The sequence below is a fragment of the Mauremys reevesii genome, linkage group 24, assembly GCF_016161935.1.
Source record: "Mauremys reevesii isolate NIE-2019 linkage group 24, ASM1616193v1, whole genome shotgun sequence".
In the NCBI taxonomy this organism is placed as follows: Eukaryota; Metazoa; Chordata; order Testudines; family Geoemydidae; genus Mauremys; species Mauremys reevesii.
This window is the reverse complement of record NC_052646.1, coordinates 2,514,336-2,536,668: the sequence shown is the minus strand read 5'-3', so window position 1 is coordinate 2,536,668 and position 22,333 is coordinate 2,514,336. Positions and strand designations below refer to the sequence as shown.

The window sequence follows — 22,333 nt, the reverse complement described above, 5'->3', positions numbered from 1 at the left end:
TGTGTCTCCACATGATGTGACACAAGGGCTCATTGCAGAGGTTAACATGTCGTTGAGGAAATATCACATCACAAGGTGGCGTAGCTCTGTGTGGCTCACAAGCTTGTCTCTTTCCTCAACAGCAGTTGGTCCAATTAAAGGTATGACCTCACCCACGGTGTCTCTAATTTCCCAGGGCCGACCTGGCTACAAAAACAGTGCAAACAAGCTGTCAATAGGAAGACATGTCTCTGTGATGGAGGTAAACCCAAAACACACTGTGGAGAGTAGAGTAAGAATAGAAGTTCCAATGATCCAATATTATTATAATAGGGCAGAGGTGGCCAACCTGTAGTTCCGGAGCCGCATGCGGCTCTTCAGAAGTTAATATGTGGCTCCTTGCGTAGGTGCTGACTCCGGGGCTGGAGCTACAGGTGCCAACTCTCCACTGCTCAACCCCAGGCCCTGCCCACACTCCATCCCTTACCCCAAGGCCCCCGCCCCTTCCCGCCCCCTCCCCTGAGCCTGCTGCACTCTGGCTCCTCCTCACTCCATCCCAGAGCCTCCTGTACACTGTGAAACAGCTGATCGTGGTGGGCAGGAGGGAGGAGGAAGTGATTGGCAGGGCTGCTGGTGGACTGATGGGGGGCTGCTGATGTATTACTGTAGCTCTCTGGTAATGTACATTGGTAAATTCTGGCTCCTTCTCAGGCTCAGGCTGGCCAACTCTGTAATAGGGGCTATGTAGGAACTTGCATATATGGCTAATTAAAGAGACAGTACTGATGACTTGGTCCTTTAGTTCTTGGCCATATATCTGGCCCATTTTCTCCTTTTGGTCCTCAAACTCTTTTCCCCATAGGCTGCCTTCTAACCAATCTTTTAGAACCCTTCTCATACTCTTTATCTCCTCACTCTCTCCCCCGCCCGCCCCACCACCTCTGTTTCTTTGGGACCTACCACTGAAACACTCTTTTTTTGCAAAGCCTTTATTGGGAACCATTTGTAGCAATCCCACAGCTCTGACCTTCTACCATCCTCTTCCTTCCACTTCTCTTGCCCTCCTCCCCTCCGTTTCCTGACCGTTCCACCCTGCAGCTGCTAATCCTTCCTTTTACAGCTTCAGACAATAAAAATAAGCCTGACTATAACTTTTACAGCAGCTTACATATTCACCCTTCATGGCACCATTACTGCTCACAACACTCGTACGAAGTAGGTAATTATTATTTTATCACCTAATGAAGAGACCGTTGAGGCACAAATGGTAACTGAGTTGCCCAAGGCCAGTTCAGTGGAAAGACTAGAACTAGAATACTGCTCCACCTAATTACTATTAATTTTATTATTTATCATTTGAACTCCAGGATCTCCTGGATGCCACTGCTGAGATCAGGGCCCCAGTGTGCTGCTCACTTTACAAGCCCAGAGTCTGAGACAGTCCCCATCTTGAAGAGTTGACAAACTAACCGGACATGACTGAGAAAGGGTGGGAAGAAAGACAATCATGACCATTTTGCAGATGGGGAAGCGATGAACTGACTTGCCCAAGGTCGCGCAGAATGTTTTTCTAAAAGACACGCTCTAGGATTTTTTTCAGGGACATTCAATGGCCGGCATTATACAAGTGATCAACATGAATGATCACAATGGTCCCTTTTATGGCCTTGGAATCTATAAACCCATGAATCATTATCCCCATATGAATGATATGGAGGTCATGAATAGAGAGATTAAGAGCAAGGTTTTTAATACAGTCTGGGGCTGATACAATGCCCATTGAAATCCAATAACTTGAGTTCCCTTCTAATATGCCCCTGTGGGTTGCATTTTCCTTCTCAGCAAAGGGCCAACAAAAGGAAAAGTTAAAAAAAATCTGGGCATGCTTAGTCTTGAGAAAAAAAGATTGAGAGGTGACCTGATAAATGTCTTCAAATATGTTCCAGGCAGTTATGCTCAACTGTTCTCTATGTCCACGGAAGATAAGACGAGAAGTAATGGGCTTAAAATGCAGCAAAGGAGATTTAGATTAGCTATTAGGAAATCTTCCTAGCTCTAAGGGTTTAGGTGTGGAATAGGCATCTAAGGGTGGTTGTGTAATCCCCATCACTGGAGGTTTTTAAGAACAGGTTGGATAAACATCTATCAGGGATGGTCTAGGTTTACTGGGTCCTGCCTCAGTTCAGGGGAATGGGCTTGATGCCTTCTCAAGGTCCCTTCCAGCCACACATTTTTATGATTCTATTATTATAAATTCATCTCTGAAGGGACTTCCAGTCATGTGAGTCTTGAGTCAACACCAATGATATTGCTCCAGTTTACACCAGCTGAGGATTTGGCCCTATATTTCAAGTAATATTTTCCTAGGACACTCCAGCTCCACTAGTGATGTGTATTCTCTGTAGGAAAAGCATGCGCTGTCTCTTTAAGCATGTCTAGACATTTCTTTTCCAGGCTGTTCTGAGCCTGGTTGAAGGCTCCCATGTGCTTTAGTAGAAAGTATGAAGGACATTTATCTAGAGTGTCAAGTATCAGAGGGGCAGCCGTGTTAGTCTGGATCTGTGAAAAGCAACAAAGAGTCCTGTGGCACCGTATAGACTAACAGACGTATTGGAACATGAGCTTTTGTGGGTGAATACATGCACCCGACGAAGTGGGTATTCACCCACGAAAGCTCATGCTCCAATACATCTGTTAGTCTATAAGGTGTCACAGGACTCTTTGTTGCTTTTTACAGATCCAGACTAACGCGGCTCCCCTCTGATACCTGACCTATTATTTATCTATTGGCCATAGTTCTATAATCCCCACTAGCACAGTATATTAAACCTTTCCTAGATGAACTTCTTTGAAAGAGGTGCTCCTGGGTATTATTGACCAAAGGATCTAGGACCAGAGGAACGACTGACCAATTCCTCTCTTCCTAAATATCCACAGAGAGTTCCCCAGTAAGCTTCATAGAGTCTTTTGTTCTTCCTACTTCCCTCGTGATAGGAAGCTATGCTTGGACTGTACATTAGAGAGACACGGAGGGTCAGGGAATATCTTTTATTGGATCAGCTTCTGTTGCGGAGAGACAAACTTTTGAGCTACACTGAGCACTTCTTCAGGTCAGGGCGTATGCGCCAACTTTCTCCGGCGCCAGTGGGTGCCCGCACCCTCCTCCCCTTTCCCCCCCTCCATTCCAACCTCATCCCCCAAATCCCCACCCTAACTCCACGCCCTCCCTGCCCCTATTGGATCCCTTCTCCAAATCCCCGCCCCGGCCCTGCCTCTTCTCCCAGCGTGCCACGTTCCCCCTCCTCACCCCACGTATCATCTGTTTCGCAGTGCAAGCACTGGGAGGGATGGGGGAGAAGCAGGACATGGTGGCGCGCTCGCGGAAAAGGTGGAGGTGAGCTGGAGCAGGGGGGCAGGGCCATGGGGAGCTGCCGGTGGGTGCTGAGCACCACCAATTTTTTTCCATGGGTGCTCCAGCCCCGGAGCACCCACAGAGTCGGCGGCTATGGGTCACAGGCTGTATATAGCAATTTAAAAATCATTCCAGCAGTGGTAGGGTACTTCTCTGAAAAAGGAAGATCTTGCATCCTGTACTGAAGCTGGTCACTGGATTAGTCTACTTTGCTCTAGAATGTTATTGCTCAACCATTCTGCCCCTGATTAAGTAGGCTTCACTTCCGTCGCTCATGTGATTCTTCCTGTGCTTTGTCAGTTACATTGTCCCATTGTAACAAGTGTCTTGTTACAGGTTCCAGAGTTCATACAAGCTTTTATACGACTGCACTCTTTCCTTTCTCCTACTGCCACTCTTCACTGCAACCCAGGAGCAAGCCAGCTGTAGGTAGCCCTTGGGTGTCCTGTTATGATTGTCACCTGTATTCCTGTCCCTAAACTAATGATCACTTAATGGACATCTCTTCAGACTGGAAAGTCCAATTGCATTAGGCTGAAAGTCACCACTGAGCAGAGCGAGAGCACAAAAGATTATTGCAACATTTCAATCCTGCTTCAGCTCTACTTTGGAGGGATTTAAGTGGTGGAGAAGTCATGAACATAAGAATGGCCTGCAGGGTTAGAACAATGGTCCATCTAGCCCGGTATCCTATCTTCCAACAGGGGCTGGTGCCAGATGCTTCCGCAAGAGTGAACAGAAATGGGCAATTTGTCATCCAGGCCCAGCTTCTAGCAGTCACGGGTTTAGGCACACCCAGAACATGGGGTTGTCTTCCTGACCAGCTGGGCTACTACGCACAGGTGGACCTATCTTCTGTGAACTCACCGAATTCTCTTTTGAATCCAGTTATAACTTGGGCCTTGTCCCCGGGAACAAGTTGCAGAGATTGACTGTGTGTTGCATGAAGAGGTTCTGCCTCATGTTTGTTTTAATCCTGCTGCCTATTCATTTCTTTGGATACCCTTGGTTCATGTGTTATGTGAAAGGGTAAATAGCACTTCCTGATGCATTTCCATTACATGGTTCATGACTGTATAGACCTTTATCACATCCCCCCTCAATCTTCTCTTTTTCCAAGCTGAACACGCCCCATGATTTTCTAGAAGCTGTTCTATACCCTTAATCATTTGTGTTGCCCGTCTCTGGGCTTTCTCTATATCTTTTCTGAGATGGAGTGACCAGAACTGTACACAGTATTCCATGGGTGGCACATCATGGATTTATATAGTGGCATTACAATATTTTTCTGTCTTAGGAGCCTATCCATTTCCTAATGGTTCCTAACATCCTCTTAGCTTTTTTGACTGTTGCTGGACATTGACCAGATATTTTCAGAGAACTACCTGCAGTGCAGGGCTGGCTGGGGGGGGGGGGGGCCAGTGGGGCAATATTCCCCAGGCCCCAGAGGGGCCCCCACAAGAATATAGTATTCTATAGCATTGCAACTTTTTTTTTATGGAAGGGGCCCCGAAATTGCTTTGCCCCAGGCCCCCTCAGTCTTCTGGGCAGCCCTGCTGCAGTAAGTTTAAAATCTCTTTCCTGAGGGGTAACAGTTAACTTAAACCCCATCCTTGTGTATGTATAGTTGGGATTATGTTTTTCATTGTGTATTACTTTGCATGTACCGACATGCAATTTCGTCTCCCATTTTCTTGTCAGTCACCCAGTTTTGTAAGACCCCTTTGTAACTCTTTGCAGTCTACTTTCAACTTGAGAAATTCTGTGTGGTCTGCAAACTTTGCCAACTCACAGTATACCCCACTTCTTCATGTCATTTCTGAGTATGTTGAACAGCACTGGACCCAGTACAGCTCCTTGAAGGAGCCAGCTATTTTCCTCTTTCCACTTTGAAAACTGAACATTTTTTTCTTACTTCTTTCCTCCCTATGTTTTCACCAGTTACTGATTCATGAGTGGACCTTCCCTCTTATCCCATTACTGCTTAGTTTACTTAAGAGCTTTTAATGCAGGAGCTTATCAAAGACTTTCTGAAAATCCAAATACACTTTCTCCACTGGAACACTCTTCTCCACATATTTGTGGACCAACTCAAAGAATTCTAATGATTGGTAAGACATGATTTCTCTTCACACAGCCATATTGACTATGCCCCAGTGTATCATGTTCATCTATGTGGCCGATAATTCTGATCGTTCCCAAGTTTCAACCAATTTACCTTATACAGAATTTAGGAGACTTTTCTCAATATTGGTGTCACATTAGTTATCTGCCAGTCATCTCATAGAGGCTGATTTAAATGATAGGCCAGTTTCCACAGTTAGCAGTTCTGCAACTTGATATTTGAGTTCCTTCTGAACTTTTTGGGGAACACTGGTGACTTATTACCATTTCATGTATCAGCTTGTGCTATTGTCCTGGTTATGTGTCCAGCACAGTATTGTAACCCAGAAGGCCTGGTTCCAAGGCCACTGAACTGATTGGAGAGACATTCATGCAGTTCCAAAGGGTGTTGGCTCAAACACACAGTGTACAGCTAAGGGTGAGAATGCTACACATGCAGAATAATGTTTCCCACCCCACAAGAATTCAGAAGGGTGAATTCCTCCTTGCCGCTAATTAGATACTAGTTGGGATTTAAAGAACGATATGGAATCCTGCACATCCCAGCAGATTGTAATATTGATACATTTCTGAGTCAGCTTCATATTTTGAAGTTCTTCAATGAAGAAGTAATGCAATGGAACTGGATTTCTACCTCTGTCAACACCAAGGAGATCAGTGAGATGATACCAGGAAGGTATGTTGCCAATAAAGCTTTCAGATTAAAGGAATTTCAGGGTGTAATATGTATGACATCCATATGTGGGATTGGAAATTGAGTAATTGATCAACAATGGCAAAGCCATTAAAACTAATTAGAGCATAATAATAATTATAATACAAAGCCAGAAAACATTTTGTTCGGTCAGTGGTAATGCGTGCAAGAAAACACTTCGGTTATTGAAAGGGTGTCTCCTATACTTCCCATTGGCTAAGAAAGCATATAAAAGTGCTTGCCGCTCTGGGTTGTTGTATCCACTTCTCTTGACTTCATCCCCTTGGTGAACTGGGTAAGTCTACTGAATTCAAATTACTCTAGTTGTCGCTTTAGTGATAGTTTTAACTATGGATTCAACCTTCACCAATACTGCATGATTTTAGCAATAATAATGAGGGTGGTTTTTCTTTCCAGAAGAGACTCTCTGAAACTAGGTATCAGAGGGGTAGCCGTGTTAGTCTGGATCTGTAAAAGCAGCAAAGAATCCTGTGGTACCTTATAGACTAACAGACGTTTTAGAGCATGAGCTTTCGTGGGTGAATACCCACTTCGTCGGATGCATCCGACGAAGTGGGTATTCACCCACGAAAGCTCATGCTCTAAAACATCTGTTAGTTTATAAGGTGCCACAGGATTCTTTGCTTCTCTGAAACTAGTCAGTTGCAGGCCTTGGTGGCGACAGACTTTAAAAATATCATGCTGGGATTTTCAAATCCACATATGGAATTGGGACACCCATTTGCAATAAATATAATAAGGTAGTGCATGTAAATCTATTAGACAATTATGAAAAATCTCAGCTTTAGACTGCTTTAGGGATGGACAGCTTTATTCTGACTCTTTATAGATAAATACAATTGCCAGACTGTCAGCTGACTTCACTGGACTCACAGTTATTTGTCCAAGATGATCATCTGACTCTGCTGTTTCCATAAAATGCTGGAGGTCGGTTTTGAAATATAACAATTGAACAGGAACTTGATTGTTCTTTTTAGTTTGGTGGATGATCAAGATCTAGATAAGTTTGAGAAGTTGGAAGTGCTTTATGTGAATTTCCCTTCAGGGGAAATCTAGCCCCTAGTTTAGTGATGGTAAGAAGAAATTCTCCTTATGAGCAGTTTCCTCCATAACGGGCCACATCAGGGCTCCTATAATTTGCTATGAAGAGTGCCGTGCTGCACAGCATTGGAGACAGGACACTGGATGAGCTGGACCACTGAGCTGACCCACTATGGCAAAACTTAAAGTCTTATGGGTAGAAGCTGTAATCTTCGATCCAGACCTTTAGCTGGTACAAGCTGGAATAGCAGCTTTGAATTAAAAGTAGCTCTTACTGACTTCACAGGGTGTTGTGCAGCTGAATGGTTGCATGAAGCAGTGAAAAGGTAACTTGTTTTGAAATTTCTGGGATTTTTCTTTTAAATTGTGTTTGAAGCCTAAGGGGAATGGGTACAAATGAACAGAAGGAAGAAACGGGAGCAGCTATATGGCCTTCAACAAACATCTCGCCCCGCCGACACTAAAACTCAAACCGTGAATCTCTTATTCCAATCTCAACTGTGTCTCATGGTTTCTTTACTCCATTCTTTGTTTTTCAGGATTCCCTCCATCACCGAAGATGTCTTACTGCCCACCCACAGATTGTTATCCCGATATATGCCCACGTCCATGTATTGATGTCCGCAACGAGCCGTGTATCTCATCATGCGGAGATTCGACTGCAGTGGTCTATGCACCACCAGTTGTTGTGAGATTCCCCGGACCAACTATGGCTACTTGTCCTCAAGACAGCTTCGTCGGAACCGCCTTACCAAACTTGCCATTTAGAGCTGGTGGCTCATCTGGTGCTGGTGCAGGACTTGGAGGCTCGATCAGTTATGGGGGAGGTTATGGTGGTGGTTACGGAGGAGGTAACAGTGTTGTTGGTTCTGGTGGTGGATTCGGAAGCTCAATCGGTTATGGGGGAGTTTATGGAGGTGGAGCCGGGGGTGGTTATGGGGGTGGATATGGGGGTGGTTACGGGGGTGGAGCAGGGGGTGGTTATGGGGGTTGTTATGGAGGCTCATACGGTTCTGGGGGTTCACGTGGTTATAGCAGGAAGTCATATCGTAGCATTTCTGGGGGAGGATATTCTGGATTCAACCGTGGAAACTGTGGGCCATGTTAAACCCAGAAGAACGATCCATGGAATGAGAAACAATCAGGAAATGACAAGATAGAGATTCACCACGGATCTAATGGACAATGATGCCTTCAACTCTACTTGCAGACTGTGGGTGCTCATCGCCTTTGTAAATCAGGCCTATCTGTGTCTTCCACTTGTTACATATTATTGTAGGTTTATGATCTACAGGTTTTGCCGCTTAGTCTTATGCTCCTAGTGTGCTTTGTGCTATTTGACGTTGAACTGGCTAAAACAAGTCACTTGGTTGAAAAAGGGACATGATTTTCAAACTCTACAGCTTCAAGACAGAAAGCAGATCATCTTGTGTGAAAAGCATCACTTTGGAGCGGGTGATTGGTTCTTGCTCGTATTGTAACCCTGAAAATACATTCTTTGTACTCTGCATTAATTCATTCTGCAAGTGTGTACTGCCACTGCTCATTCCCATTAAAAATTATTCTGCATCATAGCGTTGGCCTTCTGGTTTTCCTTTCTCCTCCATTCTTTCTATCCAAACCAGTTTGGGTGAAATTCACTCCAGTGCAGATGCTCAGTACCAGCCCCCTGCACTACATCCCGCTAACTCAACAGAATACCTAAGCAACAAAATACATTAAGTGGTCAATAGCATGGTGCTGGCCATCTGCCCAGGGGAGATATTCCCCCTTGTTCCAAAAGTCTCAGAAGGGAATTAGAATATGTTTCCCTGCTCTAAATATTACATAAAATTATAGAATGCTTGACATATAGGGCTGGAAGGAACCTTGGGATGTCACCAAGTTCAGCCCCCTGTGTGATGGCAGGACCTGACCTGACTGGTCTTTATCTAATATCTCCTTATAAACCTTCAATGATGGAAATTCCACAACTTTCCATGAAAGCCTGAAATCAACACTTTACAATCATTATAGTTAGAAAGTTATTGCTAATATCTAACCTGAATCTCCCATCATGCAGATTAATCCAATTACATCTCATCTTATCTTCAGCAGACATGCAGAACAATTGAGCACCATGTTCTTTAAAACGGCCCTACACATACTTGAAAACTGTTATCCGCTCCCCCGTCAGTCTGCTTTTCTTTTTTGTAGCTCTCCTCTGGACTCTCTCCAGTTTGTCCACATCTTCCCCATTGAAGTGTGCTGGCCAGAACTGGAGACAAAACTCCATCTTAGGCCTCACCGATGCCTATCCGAGTGGGACAATTTCCTTCCCAAACATTGTACTTTACTGCTTTTACTGAATTTCATTTTGTTGATTTCAGATGAAGTCTCCAATTAGCGAAGCTCATTTTGAATTCTCATCCTGTCTTCCAAAGTGCTTGCAACCCCTCTCAGCTTGGTGTCCTCTGCAAATATTATCAGTGAACTGTTCACTCCATTATTCAAGTTATTAGAGAAAATACTGAAGAGTAAAAGACCCAGGATAACCTCCTCTTGCTACCCCCACTAGGTATAGCATCTTAGGTTGACAGCAAACCATTGATAACTAGTCTTTGAGTACAGACTTTCAACCAGTTATGTAGCCACCTGATAATAATTTTGTCTCAACCATGTGGTTGAGGGAAATGTTTCCCAAATTTGCTTATAAGAATGTCCGGTGTGACTATGTCAAAAACTTTCCTAACATCAATATATAGATAGGACTTTAAAATAATTTCCCTCCAGTTAATTTATGATAACCTTTAAGGGAATATGAGTGAAAGGATTTACAGTTGAATAATTAATTTTCTTCAGCTGAAACCTGTGACATTGCACTAAATATGTTTTATGGAAATGTCCTTATGAGTGTGAATATGATGTAACTGGAATATGCTTTGTGCAAAAGGTCTCTTGTAAGGTATCATAACAAAGGTTATAACCTACTGAACACAGTCCTCCTATTTGTATGCATGTATCCTTTTTGTATCTGAAGCTAGAAATATGAAGTATAACTCTGAGGTCCTGTTGTAATTATTCAACGTGTGGGCCAATAATGGTGGTTTAGAATCTTGATGGCTCCCATTGACTAGGACAATTGGCTAGAAAAGGTTTATTTACCTGCATGCCTTCCTGTGTACGTGTGGGCCAACCGAGAAAGAATTGAGACTAGGGGATGATTTAGTTGGGGATTGGTCCGACTTTGAGAAGGGATTGAACTAGATGACCTCCTGAGGTCTCTTCCAACCCTAATCTTCTATGATTCTATGATTTTTAAGAGCGACTGGTGATTTTGGTGCCTACCTCAGACATCCTGAAAAACCCTGGTTTTTAGAAGTGCTCAGTCTCCATTCCCTGGATCCCTGTTCCAGTGAATGTGTCTCAAGCAGACTTTACGACCATGCACTTTTGAAATTCCTGGCTTTCAGATCTCCTGTGAATACATTTGGCAGGATTAGAGCCTTAGAAATTTTGGGCATACAACAGGCCAAGTGTTTCTAGTGTAGTAAGTAGGTGTCAGTTGAAGAAAATTCATTATTCAACTAAAAACCCTTTCACTCAAAGATTGTCATAAATTAGATGGAAGAGCTAATAACCCAGAAAAGGTTATCCTGGGTCTTTTACTTTTGAACATTTTCACTAATTAGTTGAATAATAGCATGGACAGTTCACTGATATAATTTGCAGAGGACACCAAGCTGAGAGGAGCTGCAAGCACTTTGGAAGACAGGATGAGAATTCAAAATGAGTGTCCCTAATTGAAGACTTCATCTGAAAAAAAAACAATGAAATTCAATAAAGTCAATTGCAAAGTATGAGGTTTAGGAAGGAAACAGTCCCACCCTGGTAGACACCGGTAAGGCCTAGGCTGGAGTTTTGTCCCCAGCACACATTAACAGGGAAGATGTGGACAGACTAGAGAGAGTCCAGAGGAGAGCTACAAAAATGACAAAAGGTTTAGAAACCTGACCTCTGAGGACTTGAGAAAAGCAAACTGACATGGGAATGGATAACAGTTTTCAAGTATGTGCAGGGCTGTTATAAAGAACATCCTGATCAATTGTTCTGCATGCCCGCTGAAGATAAGATGAGATTCAATTGGTTTAATCTGCAGCAAGGGAGTTTAGGTCAGATATTAGCAATAACTTTCTAACTATGATAGATAAGCATTGATTTCACGCTCCTGCAGGAAGCTCTAGAATCTCCATCATTGAAGGTTTATAAAGACATGAAATCAGAGTCCACTCAGGTCAGGTGCTGCTTCTGCACAGTGGAATGGACTCGGTGACCTCTCAAGTTTCCTTCCAGACCTATATTTCAGTGAACCTACAATTTTATGTAATATTTAGAGAAGGGAAATGTATTCTAATTCCCTTTTGAGACTTTTGGAACAAAGGGAAAAATCTCTCCTGGGCAGGTGGCCACCACCATGCTTTTGACCAGTTAATGTGCCAGATTTGCTACTTAGTAATTTGCTTGAGTTGGGGGAATGTAGTGCTGGGGGCTGGTACTGAGCATCTGCACTGGGGTGAATTTCACACTAATTCCTTTGGATAGAAAGAATGGAGGAGAAAGGAAAACCAGAAGGCCAACGCTATGATGCAGAATAATTTTTAATGGGAATGAGCAGTGGCAGTACACACTTGCAGAATGAATTAATGCAGAGTACAAAGAATGTATTTTCAGGGTTACAATACGAGCAAGAACCAATCACCCGCTCCAAAGTGATGCTTTTCACACAAGATGATCTGCTTTCTGTCTTGAAGCTGTAGAGTTTGAAAATCATGTCCCTTTTTCAACCAAGTGACTTGTTTTAGCCAGTTCAACATCAAATACAATAAAGCACAATAGGAGCATAACACTAAGCTGCAAAACCAGTAGATCATAAACCTACAAAACAAGTGGAAGACACACATAGGCCTGATTTACAAAGGCGATGAGCACCCACAGTCTGCAAGTAGAGTTGAAGGCATCATTGTCCATTAGATCAGTGATGAAGCTCTATCTTGTCATTCCCTGATTGTTTCTCATTCCATGGATCATTCTTCTGGGTTTAACATGGCCCACAGTTTCCACTGTTGAATCCAGAATATCCTCCCCCAGAAATGCTACGATATGACTTCCTGCTATAACCACGTGAACCCCCAGAACCGTATGAGCCTCCATAACAACCCCCATAACCACCTCCGGCTCCACCCCCATAACCACCCCCATAACCACCCCCGGCTCCACCCCCATAAACAACACTGTTACCTCCCCCATAGCCACCACTGTAACCTCCTCCAAAACCACCACTGTAACTACCCCCAGAACCGATTGAGCCACTGAAACCTCCACCAGCAACAGGTGATCCCACAGCTCTAAATGGCAAGTTTGGTAAGGCGGTTCCTACGAAGCTGTCTTGAGGACAAGTAGCCATAGTTGGTCCTGGGAATCTCACAACAACTGGTGGCGCATAGACCACTGCAGTCGAATCTCCGCATGATGAGATACACGGCTCGTTGCGGACGTCAATACATGGGCGTGGGCATATATCAGGAATACAGCCCTGGGTTGGGTAGCAAGACATCTTCTGTGATGGAGGGAATCCTGAAAAACACAGGAGGGAGGAAAACGTAAGACACGACAGTTAGTGGAATAAGAGATTCCGGCTTAATGGGCCTAGGTAGGTAGATGAGTTTTGCTGAAGGCCACATATTTGCTCCTGCTTCTTCCTTCTATTCCTTTGCACCCAGTCCCCCCTGGGCATCAGAAACGGAAATGAAATAAAATAATTCCAAGCGGTTTCATAAGAAGTTCCCTTTCCACTGCTTCATGCAGCCATAAAGCTGCACAACACACAGGTGAAGTGAGTGGTTATTTTCCTTGGGAAACAATATTAACAACACAGGAGATAAGTGGAAGTGACTTGTCCACCATCATTGGTGAGTCATTGGATGAGCTGGAAGCAGAATTTAGACCTTCCTAATTGCTATTTGTGACAGAATGGATCATTAGGAAATCCCAGTAGCTTCTAATTGCTGCAACTGAGTATAGGGCCCCATTGTGGCAGGCACTGAACAACAAACGAAGAGTAAGGCCACGGGTAAGGAGCTCATCTGGAAGGTATGAGATCTGGGGTCAAGTTCCTGCTCCAACTTTGACAGAGTGAGATTCTGAAAACAGGTCTCCTATATCCTAGCAGAGTGCTCTAACTACTGGGCTATCAGATATTCTGGAAGACCCCCATGCCACCAGCCCACCAAAACCCTGCTGTGGTCCCCCTCAGTTGTATCACCAGTGCATCTTGAACTGGTAGGTGTGCCCTGAGACAACCTAATTCACTATGAGCCACAGGTGAGATTGGGGAGAATATGATGGGATAACCTAATGTTGGCAATTAATTTAGCAATTGATCTTTGATTATCAGCAGGTAAGTATGCCCGGTGGTCTGTGATGGGATGTTAGATGGGATGAGATCTGAGTTACTATAGAAAATTCTTTCCTGGGTGCTGGCTGGTGAGTCTTGCCCACATGCTCAGGGTTTAACTGATTGCCATATTTGGGGTCGGGAAGGAATTTTCCTCCAGGGCAGATTGGCAGAGGCCCTGGAGGTTTTTCGCCTTCCTCTGCAGCATGGGGCATGGGTCACTTGCTGGAGGATTCTCTGCAGCTTGAGGTCTTCAAACCACAATTTGAGGACTTCAATAACTCAGACATAGGTTAGGGGTTTGTTATAGAAGTGGATGGGTGAGATTCTGTGGCCTGCATTGTGCAGGAGGTCAGACTAGATGATCATAATGATCCCTTCTGACCTTAAAGTCTATGAGTCTATGAGAAATTCCCTCTGGGGCCAGGACACTGAGCACCTTGAGAGAATTAGGACATTGGTGGTTTTGTGCATGTTGCAACCATAACACTTTATGTTTTGTGATAGTGGTAAGCTCAGTGGTCAAACTCATCCAGTGTCTTGTCTCTAATGCTGTGCAGCACCAGACCCTTCAGAGGAAATTATAGAAGCCCTGACATGGCCCGTTATGCAGGAAACTGCTCAGAAAGAGAATTTCTTCCTAACATCACTAACAAAAAGGCTAGAATTGCCCTGAAGGAGAATTCACATAAAGCACTTCCAACTTCTCAAACTTATCTTGATCTAGATTATCTACTAAACTAAAAAGAACAATCAACTTTCTTTTCAATTGCTATATTTCAAAATTGATCTCCAGCATTTTATGGAAATAGCATGATCAGATCATTCCCTCTTGCAAATACCAGTGAGCCCAGTGGAGTCAGCTCAAGGTCTGGCAATCGTAGTTATCTATAAAGGGTCAGAATAAAGCTGTCCCTTCCTCAAGTAGTTTAAGGCTGCAATTTTTCATTATTGTGCAATAGATTTACGTAGTCTACCCTAGTATAATTATTGGGAATGGGTGTCCCAATCCCATATGTGGATTTATAAATCCTAGAATGATATTTTTAAAGTCAGCATCCACCCAGGCCTGCAACTGACTAGAAAGAAAGAAAGAACTAACCTCCTTAATATTGCTGTTGGTGCAGGTTCAGTCCATAGTTAAACTATCTCTAAAGCAACAACTAGAGTAATTTGAATTCAATAGACTTACCCAGTTCACCAAGGGGATGAAGTCAAGAGAAGTGGATAGAACAACCCGGCATTGCAAGCACCTTATATCCCTTCTTAGCCAATGAGAAGGATAGGAGACACCCTTTCTGTAGTAAGACCTTACCAGTAAAAAAACATAGTGTTTTCTTCGATTGGTAACACCTCTAATTGTTGTAATAGTCTTGATCATGATTAATCAATTACTCAATTCACAGTTCCACACAGATGACATAAACATTTCATCTTAAATCTTTATGGGCAAGTTACCACCCTGGTATTATCCCTCTGATCTCCTTCGTGTTGACACAGGTATAAATCCAGTTCCATTTCATTAGTAGTCCATTGAAAAACTTCAAAATAGGAGGATAACTCAGAGGTGTATCAATATTACAATCTGCTGTGAGATACAGCATTCCACATTAGTTCTTTAAGTTCCACACAGATGATATGAACATTTCATCTTAAGTCTTTAAGGGCAAGATACGTCCCTGGTATTATCCCTCTGACCATCTTCACCCTTAAGATCTTCATTCATCTGAAACTCAAAAAAGAGTCCTGCAAAAGGTGGAAACTAGGTCAAATTACAAAGGATGAGTATAAACAAATAATACAAGGATGTAGGGACAAAATTAGAAAGGCGAAGGCACAAAATGAGATTAAACTAGCTAGAAACATAAAGGGTAACAAGATAACATTCTACAAATACATTAGGAGGAAGATCAAGGACAGGGTGAGCCTGTTATTCAGTGAGGGGTAATTACAGTATCAGAAAATGTGGAAATGGCAGAAGTGTTAAATGACTTTTTATTTCAATTTCCCCCCAAAAAGTGTAGTAATGCTTGGAAGTCTAACAAAGGGAATGCTAGTGAAAATCAGGTAGGATCACAGGTTAAAATAGGGGAAGAACAAGTTAAAAATACTTAGACAGGTCAGATGTCTTCAAGTCACTAGGGCCTGATGAAATACGTGCTAGAATACTCAAGGAGCTGACTGAGGAAGTATCTGAGCCATTAGTGATCATCTTCAACAAGTTACAGAAGACGGGAGAGATTCCAGAGGACTAGGAAAGGCCAAATATAGTGTCCATGTATACAAAGGGAAATAAGGACAACTTGGAGAATTACAGACCAGTCTGCTTAACTTCAGTACCCAGAAAGATAATGGAGCAAATAATTAAAGAATCAATATGCAATCACCTAGAAGATAAGTAGCAGTTAGCATGAAGTTGTCAAGAACAAATTGTGTCAAACCAACCTAATATCTTTCTTTGATAGGTTAGGGGGAAACAATGAATGTGGTATATCTTGATTTAGTAAGTCTTTTGATACTGTCTCGCATGACCTTCTCATAAATAAACTAGGGAAATTCAATCTAGATGGAGCTACTATACAATGGGTGCATAACTGGTTGGAAAACCATTCCCAGAGAGTAGTTATCAGCGGTTCACAGTCTGGCTGGAAGGGTATAATGAGTGGGGTCTACAGGGATCAGTTCTTAGTCCAGTTCTGTTCAATATATTCATCAATGATTTAAAGAATGGTATACAGAGTACATGTATAAAGTTTGCGGATGATACCCACCTGGGAGGGGTTGCAAATGCTTTGGAGGATAGGATTAAAATTCAAAATGATCTGGACAATCTGGAGAAATGGTCTGAAGTAAATAGCATGAAATTCAATATGGACAAATGCAAAGTACTCAACTTAGGAAGGAACAATCAATTGCACATATACAAAATGGGCAATGACTGCCTAGGAAGGAGTACTGCAGAAAGGGATCTGGAGGTCATAGCGGATCACAAGCTAAATATGAGTCAACAGTGTAATACAAAAGCAAATATCATTCTGGAATATATTATCAGGAGTGTTGTAAGCAAGACATGAGAAGTAATTCTTCTGCTCTACTCCATGCTGATTAGGCCTCAATTAGAGTATTGTTTCCAGTTCTGGGTGCCACATTTCAGGAATGATATGGGCAAGTTGGAGAAAGTCCGGAGAAGAGCAACAAAAATGATCAAAGGTTCTAGAAAACATGACCTATGAGGGAAGATTGCAGAAATTGGATTTGTATACTCTGGAGAAGAGAAGCCAGAGAGGGGGCATGATAAAAGTTTTCAAGTACATAAAAGGTTAGAAGGAGGAGGGAGAAAACTTGTTCTCTTTAACTTCTGATGATAGGACAAGAAGCAATGGTCTTAGATTGCAGATTGGGTGGGTTAGACTGGACATTAGGAAAAACTTCCTAACTGCCAAGGTGGTTAAGCACTGGAATAAATTGCCCAGGGAGGTTGTGGAATCTCCGTCAATAGAGATCTTTAAGAGCAGGTTAGACAAACACCTGTGAGGGTTGGTCTAGATAAAACTTAGTCCTACCATGAATACAGGGGACTGGACTAGATGACCTCCTAAGCTCCCTTCCAGTCTTATGATTCTGTGATTCTATGACTGAGCGGATGTTTTCAGAAAACTCCCCACTATAACTCCAAGATCTTTCCTGAGTGGCAACAACTAAATTAGACCCCATCGTTGTTACTGTATAATTGAGATTATATTTTCCAATCTGTATTACTTTGCATTTGTCAACTTAAAATTCTACTACCATTTTCTTGCCCAGTCACTCAGTTTTGTAAGTTCTCTTTGTAACTATTTGCAGTATGCTTTGCACTTAACTATCATAAGTATTTTGTGTGGTCTGCAAACTTTGCCAATTCAAAGTTTACCTCTTTTTCCAGATCATTTATGAATACAGTGAAGAGCACTGGTCCCAGTACAGCTCCTTGAGGGAGCCCACTGTTTACCTTTTTCCACTTTGAAAACTAAACATTTCCTTTCTACCCCTTTCCCATTATATATTAACCAGTTACTGATCCATGAGAGAACCCTTACTCTTACCCCATAACTGCTTAATTTGTTTAAGAACCTTTGGTGTGGGAGCTTGTCAAAGTCTTTCTGAAAGTCCAACTACACATTCTCCACTGGATCATCCTTGTCCATATATTTGTTGACTGACTCAAAGAATTCCAATGATTAGTAAGCCATGACGTCCCTTCACAAAAGCCATATTGACTCTTCCCCAGCATATCATGTTCCTCTATATGGCTGATAATTCTGATCTTTACTACAGTTTCAACCAATTTGCCTTGTACTGAACTTGAGACATTTTAAAAAAATCGGTGTCACATTAGTTATCTGCCAATCATCGGATAGAGAGGCTGCCGTAAGCAATAGACTTCTTACCACAGTTAGTAGTTAGGCAATTTCATATTTGAGTTCCTTCTGAACTCTTGGGTGAATACCATCCGGTCCTGGTGACTTATTATCATTTAATGTATCAGTTTGTGCCATTGTCCTGGTTATGTGTCCAGCACAGTATTGTAACCCAGAAGGTCTGTTTCCAAGGCCATTGAACCGATTAGAAAGATATTCATGCAGTTCCAAAGGGTGTTGGCTCAAACCAACAATATACAGCTAGGGTGGGGATACTAAACATGCAAAATAATGTCTCCCACCCTACAAGGATTTAGAAGGGTGAACTCCACCTTGTCACTAATTAGATACTAGGAATTTAAAGAACTGACATGGAATCCTGTATGTCACAGCAGATTGTAATATTGATACACCTCTGAGTCAACCTCCTATTCTGAAGTTTTTCAATGGAGTACTAATGAAATGGAACTGGATTTATACCTGTGTCAACACCAAAGAGATCAGAGGGATAAAACCAGGCAGGTATCTTTCCAATAAAGATTTAAGATGAAATGTTCACGTCATCTATGTGGAATTGAGTAATTGATTAATCATGATCAAACTTTGCAATAATTAGAGGTGTTACCCATCGAAGAAAACACAACAAGGTCTTAGTACAGAAAGGGTGTCTCCTATCCTTCTCATTGGCTAAGAGGGCATATAAAAGTGCTTGCAACGCCGGGTTGTTCTATCCACTTCTCTTAACTTCATCCCCTTGGTGAACTGGGTAAGTCTATTGAATTCAAATTGCTCTAGTTGTTGCTTTAGAGATAGTTTAACTATGGACTGAACCTGCACCAACAGTCTGTGATTTTAGCAATATTAAGGAGGTTAGGTCTTTCTATCCACAAATTTGTCTTTTTTTATAAATCCACAAATGGGATTGGGACACCCATTCCCCATAATTATACTAGGGTAGGCTATGTAAATCTATTGCACAATTATGAAAAATTGCAGCCTTAAACTACTTTAGGATAGACAGCTTTATTCTGACCCTTTATAGATAACTACGATTGCCAGACCTTGAGCTGACTCCACTGGACTCACTGGTATTTGCAAGAGGGGATGATCTGATCCTGCTATTTCCATAAAACGCTGGAGATCAATTTTGAAATATAACAATTGAAAAGCAAGTTGATTGTTCCTTTTAGTTTAGTAGATAATCTAGATCAAGATAAGTTTGAGAAGCTGGAAGTCCTTTAGATGAATTCTCCTTCAGGGCAATTCTAGCCTCTTTGTTAGTGATGTTAGGAAGAAATTCTCCTTATGAGCAGTTTCCTGCATAACGGGCCATGTCAGGGCTTCTATAATTTCCTCTGAAGGGTCTGGTGCTGCACAGCACTGGAGACAGGACACTGGATGAGTTCGACCACTGAGTTTACCAGTATCGCAAAACGTAAAGTGTTATGGGTGCAACTTGTAATCTTTGATCCAGATCTAGAGCTAGTGTAAGTTGAAATAGCACCTTTGAACTAAAGATAGTTATGATTACGTCGATCAGATGAGAGTTCTAGCCCCAGTTTTGAACTCATTTAACAAGGACACTCGCATTATTAACAGCGTCTCTGCACTCCTTTCCGGTAAAAGTTTCCAAAAGGATTTGAAAATTCCAGGGGTCTGTAGTGGAAATATTTTCTACTGTGGGTTTAGTAATTAGACTCTGTGTTTTTTAACTCATCCCTCCTGGGCTGGTGAGAACAGAAGGTCCTGTGATATTGGTAGAGGAAAAGGACTCAGGAAATCTGCATTAGGTTTCTGCATTTGATTTCCTGTCTGATCTTGGTTAAGTCCGATGGGACCAGCTTCTCAAACAGGTCAGCACTCAAACAGTGTAGCTGCATTGAAAGCTGAGCCTCTAATCTCCTGAAGCTACATCAACAAAGAGACTTAAGCATCTAAGGTCCCTTTTAGGCAATGAAGTTTAACAATAAGGTGAGAATGATGTCTTCCAAAATGCTAAGACTACAGGCACCAAAATTCTCTTGGCACCTAAAACTGTGCACATGCACAAAACCACCAATGTCCTGATTCTCCCAAGGTGCTCAGTGTCCTGGCCCCAGAGGGAATTTCTCCCCAATCTCACCTGTGGCTCATAGTGAATTAGGTTGTCTCAGGGCACAACTACCAGATCAAGATGCACTGGTGATACAACTGAGGGGGACCACAGCAGGGTTTTGGTGGGCTGGTGGCATGGGGGTCTTCCAGAATATCTGATAGCCCAGTAGTTAGAGCACTCTGCTAGGATATAGGAGACCTGTTTTCAGAATCTCACTCTGTCAAAGTTGGAGCAGGAACTTGACCCCAGATCTCATACCTTCCAGATGAGCTCCTTACCCGTGGCCTTACTCTTCGTTTGTTGTTCAGTGCCTGCCACAATGGGGCCCTATACTCAGTTGCAGCAATTAGAAGCTACTGGGATTTCCTAATGATCCATTCTGTCACAAATAGCAATTAGGAAGGTCTAAATTCTGCTTCCAGCTCATCCAATGACTCACCAATGATGGTGGACAAGTCACTTCCACTTATCTCCTGTGTTGTTAATATTGTTTCCCAAGGAAAATAACCACTCACTTTACCTGTGTGTTGTGCAGCTTTATGGCTGCATGAAGAAGTGAAAAGGTAACTTCTCATAAAACTGCTTGGAATTATTTTATTTCATTTCCGTTTCTGAAGCCTAGGGGGGACTGGGTGCAAAGGAATAGAAGGAAGAAGCAGAAGCAGATATGTGGCCTTCAGCAAAACTCATCTACCTACCTAGGCCCATTAAGCCTGAATCTCTTATTCCACTATCAGTCGTGTCTTACGTTTTCCTCCCTCCTGTGTTTTTCAGGATTCCCTCCATCACAGAAGATGTCTTGCTACCCAACCCAGGGCTGTATTCCTGATATATGCCCACGCCCATATATTGATGTCTGCAATGAGCCGTGTATCTCATCATGCGGAGATTCGACTGCAGTGGTCTATGCGCCACCAGTTGTTGTGAGATTCCCAGGACCAACTATGGCTACTTGTCCTCAAGACAGCTTCGTCGGAACCGCCTTACCAAACTTGCCATTTAGAGCTGTGGGATCACCTGTTGCTGGTGGAGGTTTCAGTGGCTCAATCGGCTCTGGGGGTAGTTACAGTGGTGGTTTTGGAGGAGGTTACAGTGGTGGCTATGGGGGAAGTAACAGTGTTGTTTATGGGGGTGGAGCCGGGGGTGGTTATGGGGGTGGAGCCGGAGGTGGTTATGGGGGTGGTTATGGGGGTGGAGTCGGGGGTGGTTATGGGGGTTGTTATGGAGGCTCATACGGTTCTGGGGGCTCACGTGGTTATAGCAGGAAGTCATATCGTAGCATTTCTAGTGGAGGATATTCTGGAAACTGTGGGCCATGTTAAATCCAGAAGAATGATCCATGGAATGAGAAACAATCAGGGAATGACAAGATAGAAATTCATCACTGATCTAATGGACAATGATGCCTTCAACTCTACTTGCAGACTGTGGGTGCTCATCGCCTCTGTAAATCAGGCCTATCTGTGTCTTCCACTTGTTTTGTAGGTTTATGATCTACTCGTTTTGTAGCTTAGTCTTATGCTCCTATTGTGCTTTGTGCTATTTGATGTTGAACTGGCTAAAACAAATCACTTGGTTGAAAAAGGGACATGATTTTCAAACTCTACCAGCTTCAAGGCAAAAAGCAGATCATCTGGTGTGAAAAGCATCACTTTGGAGTGGGTGATTGGTTCTTGTTCGTATTGTAACCCTGAAAACACATTCTTTGTACTCTGCATTAATTCATTCTGCAAGTGTGTACTGCCACTGCTCATTCCCATTAAAAATTATTCTGCATCATAGTGTTGGCCTTCTGGTTTTCCTTTCTCCTCCATTCTTTCTATCCAAAGGAATTAGGGTAAAATTCACCCTGGTGCAGATGCTCAGTACCAACCCCCGGTACTACATCCCCCCAACTCAAGCGAATTATTAAGTAGCAAATCTGGTACATTAAGTGGTCAATAGCATGGTGCTGGCCATCTGCCCAGGGGAGATATTCCCCCTTGTTCCAAAAGTCTCAGAAGGGAATTATTTCCCTTCTCTAAATATTACATAAAATTGTAGACTCATTGAAATATAGGGCTGGAAAGAACCTTGAGTGGTTACCTAGTCTAGCCCTCTGTGCAGAAGCAGCACCTGACCGGTCTTTGATTACATG

General features: G+C 42.9%; 3 protein-coding genes across 3 annotated transcripts; 2 read left to right on the top strand and 1 right to left on the bottom strand.

Moving 5' to 3' along the window:
- The first annotated feature begins 6,483 nt into the window (after positions 1-6,483).
- On the top strand, positions 6,484-8,379 carry LOC120390639 (scale keratin-like). Its single transcript, XM_039513394.1, has 2 exons — positions 6,484-6,504; positions 7,811-8,379. The coding sequence occupies exon 2, from the start codon at positions 7,831-7,833 to the stop codon at positions 8,377-8,379; it is 549 nt and encodes a 182-aa protein (XP_039369328.1). The 5' UTR covers positions 6,484-6,504; positions 7,811-7,830.
- A 3,969-nt stretch (positions 8,380-12,348) lies between these two features.
- On the bottom strand, positions 12,349-12,864 carry LOC120390662 (scale keratin-like). The gene has a single exon (XM_039513438.1). The coding sequence runs from the start codon at positions 12,862-12,864 to the stop codon at positions 12,349-12,351; it is 516 nt and encodes a 171-aa protein (XP_039369372.1).
- Positions 12,865-18,848: 5,984 nt separating this feature from the next.
- LOC120390678 (scale keratin-like) lies at positions 18,849-21,518 on the top strand. Its single transcript, XM_039513466.1, has 2 exons — positions 18,849-18,867; positions 20,971-21,518. Exon 2 carries the CDS (start codon positions 20,991-20,993, stop codon positions 21,516-21,518), a length of 528 nt encoding a protein of 175 aa, XP_039369400.1. The 5' UTR covers positions 18,849-18,867; positions 20,971-20,990.
- The last annotated feature ends 815 nt before the right edge of the window (positions 21,519-22,333 follow it).

Excerpts from the sequence above, each read along its gene's own strand:
- LOC120390639 (XM_039513394.1), top strand. The coding sequence starts at position 7,831 with ATGTCTTACTGCCCACCCACAGATTGTTATCCCGATATATGCCCACGT.
- LOC120390662 (XM_039513438.1), bottom strand. The coding sequence starts at position 12,864 with ATGTCTTGCTACCCAACCCAGGGCTGTATTCCTGATATATGCCCACGC.
- LOC120390678 (XM_039513466.1), top strand. The coding sequence starts at position 20,991 with ATGTCTTGCTACCCAACCCAGGGCTGTATTCCTGATATATGCCCACGC.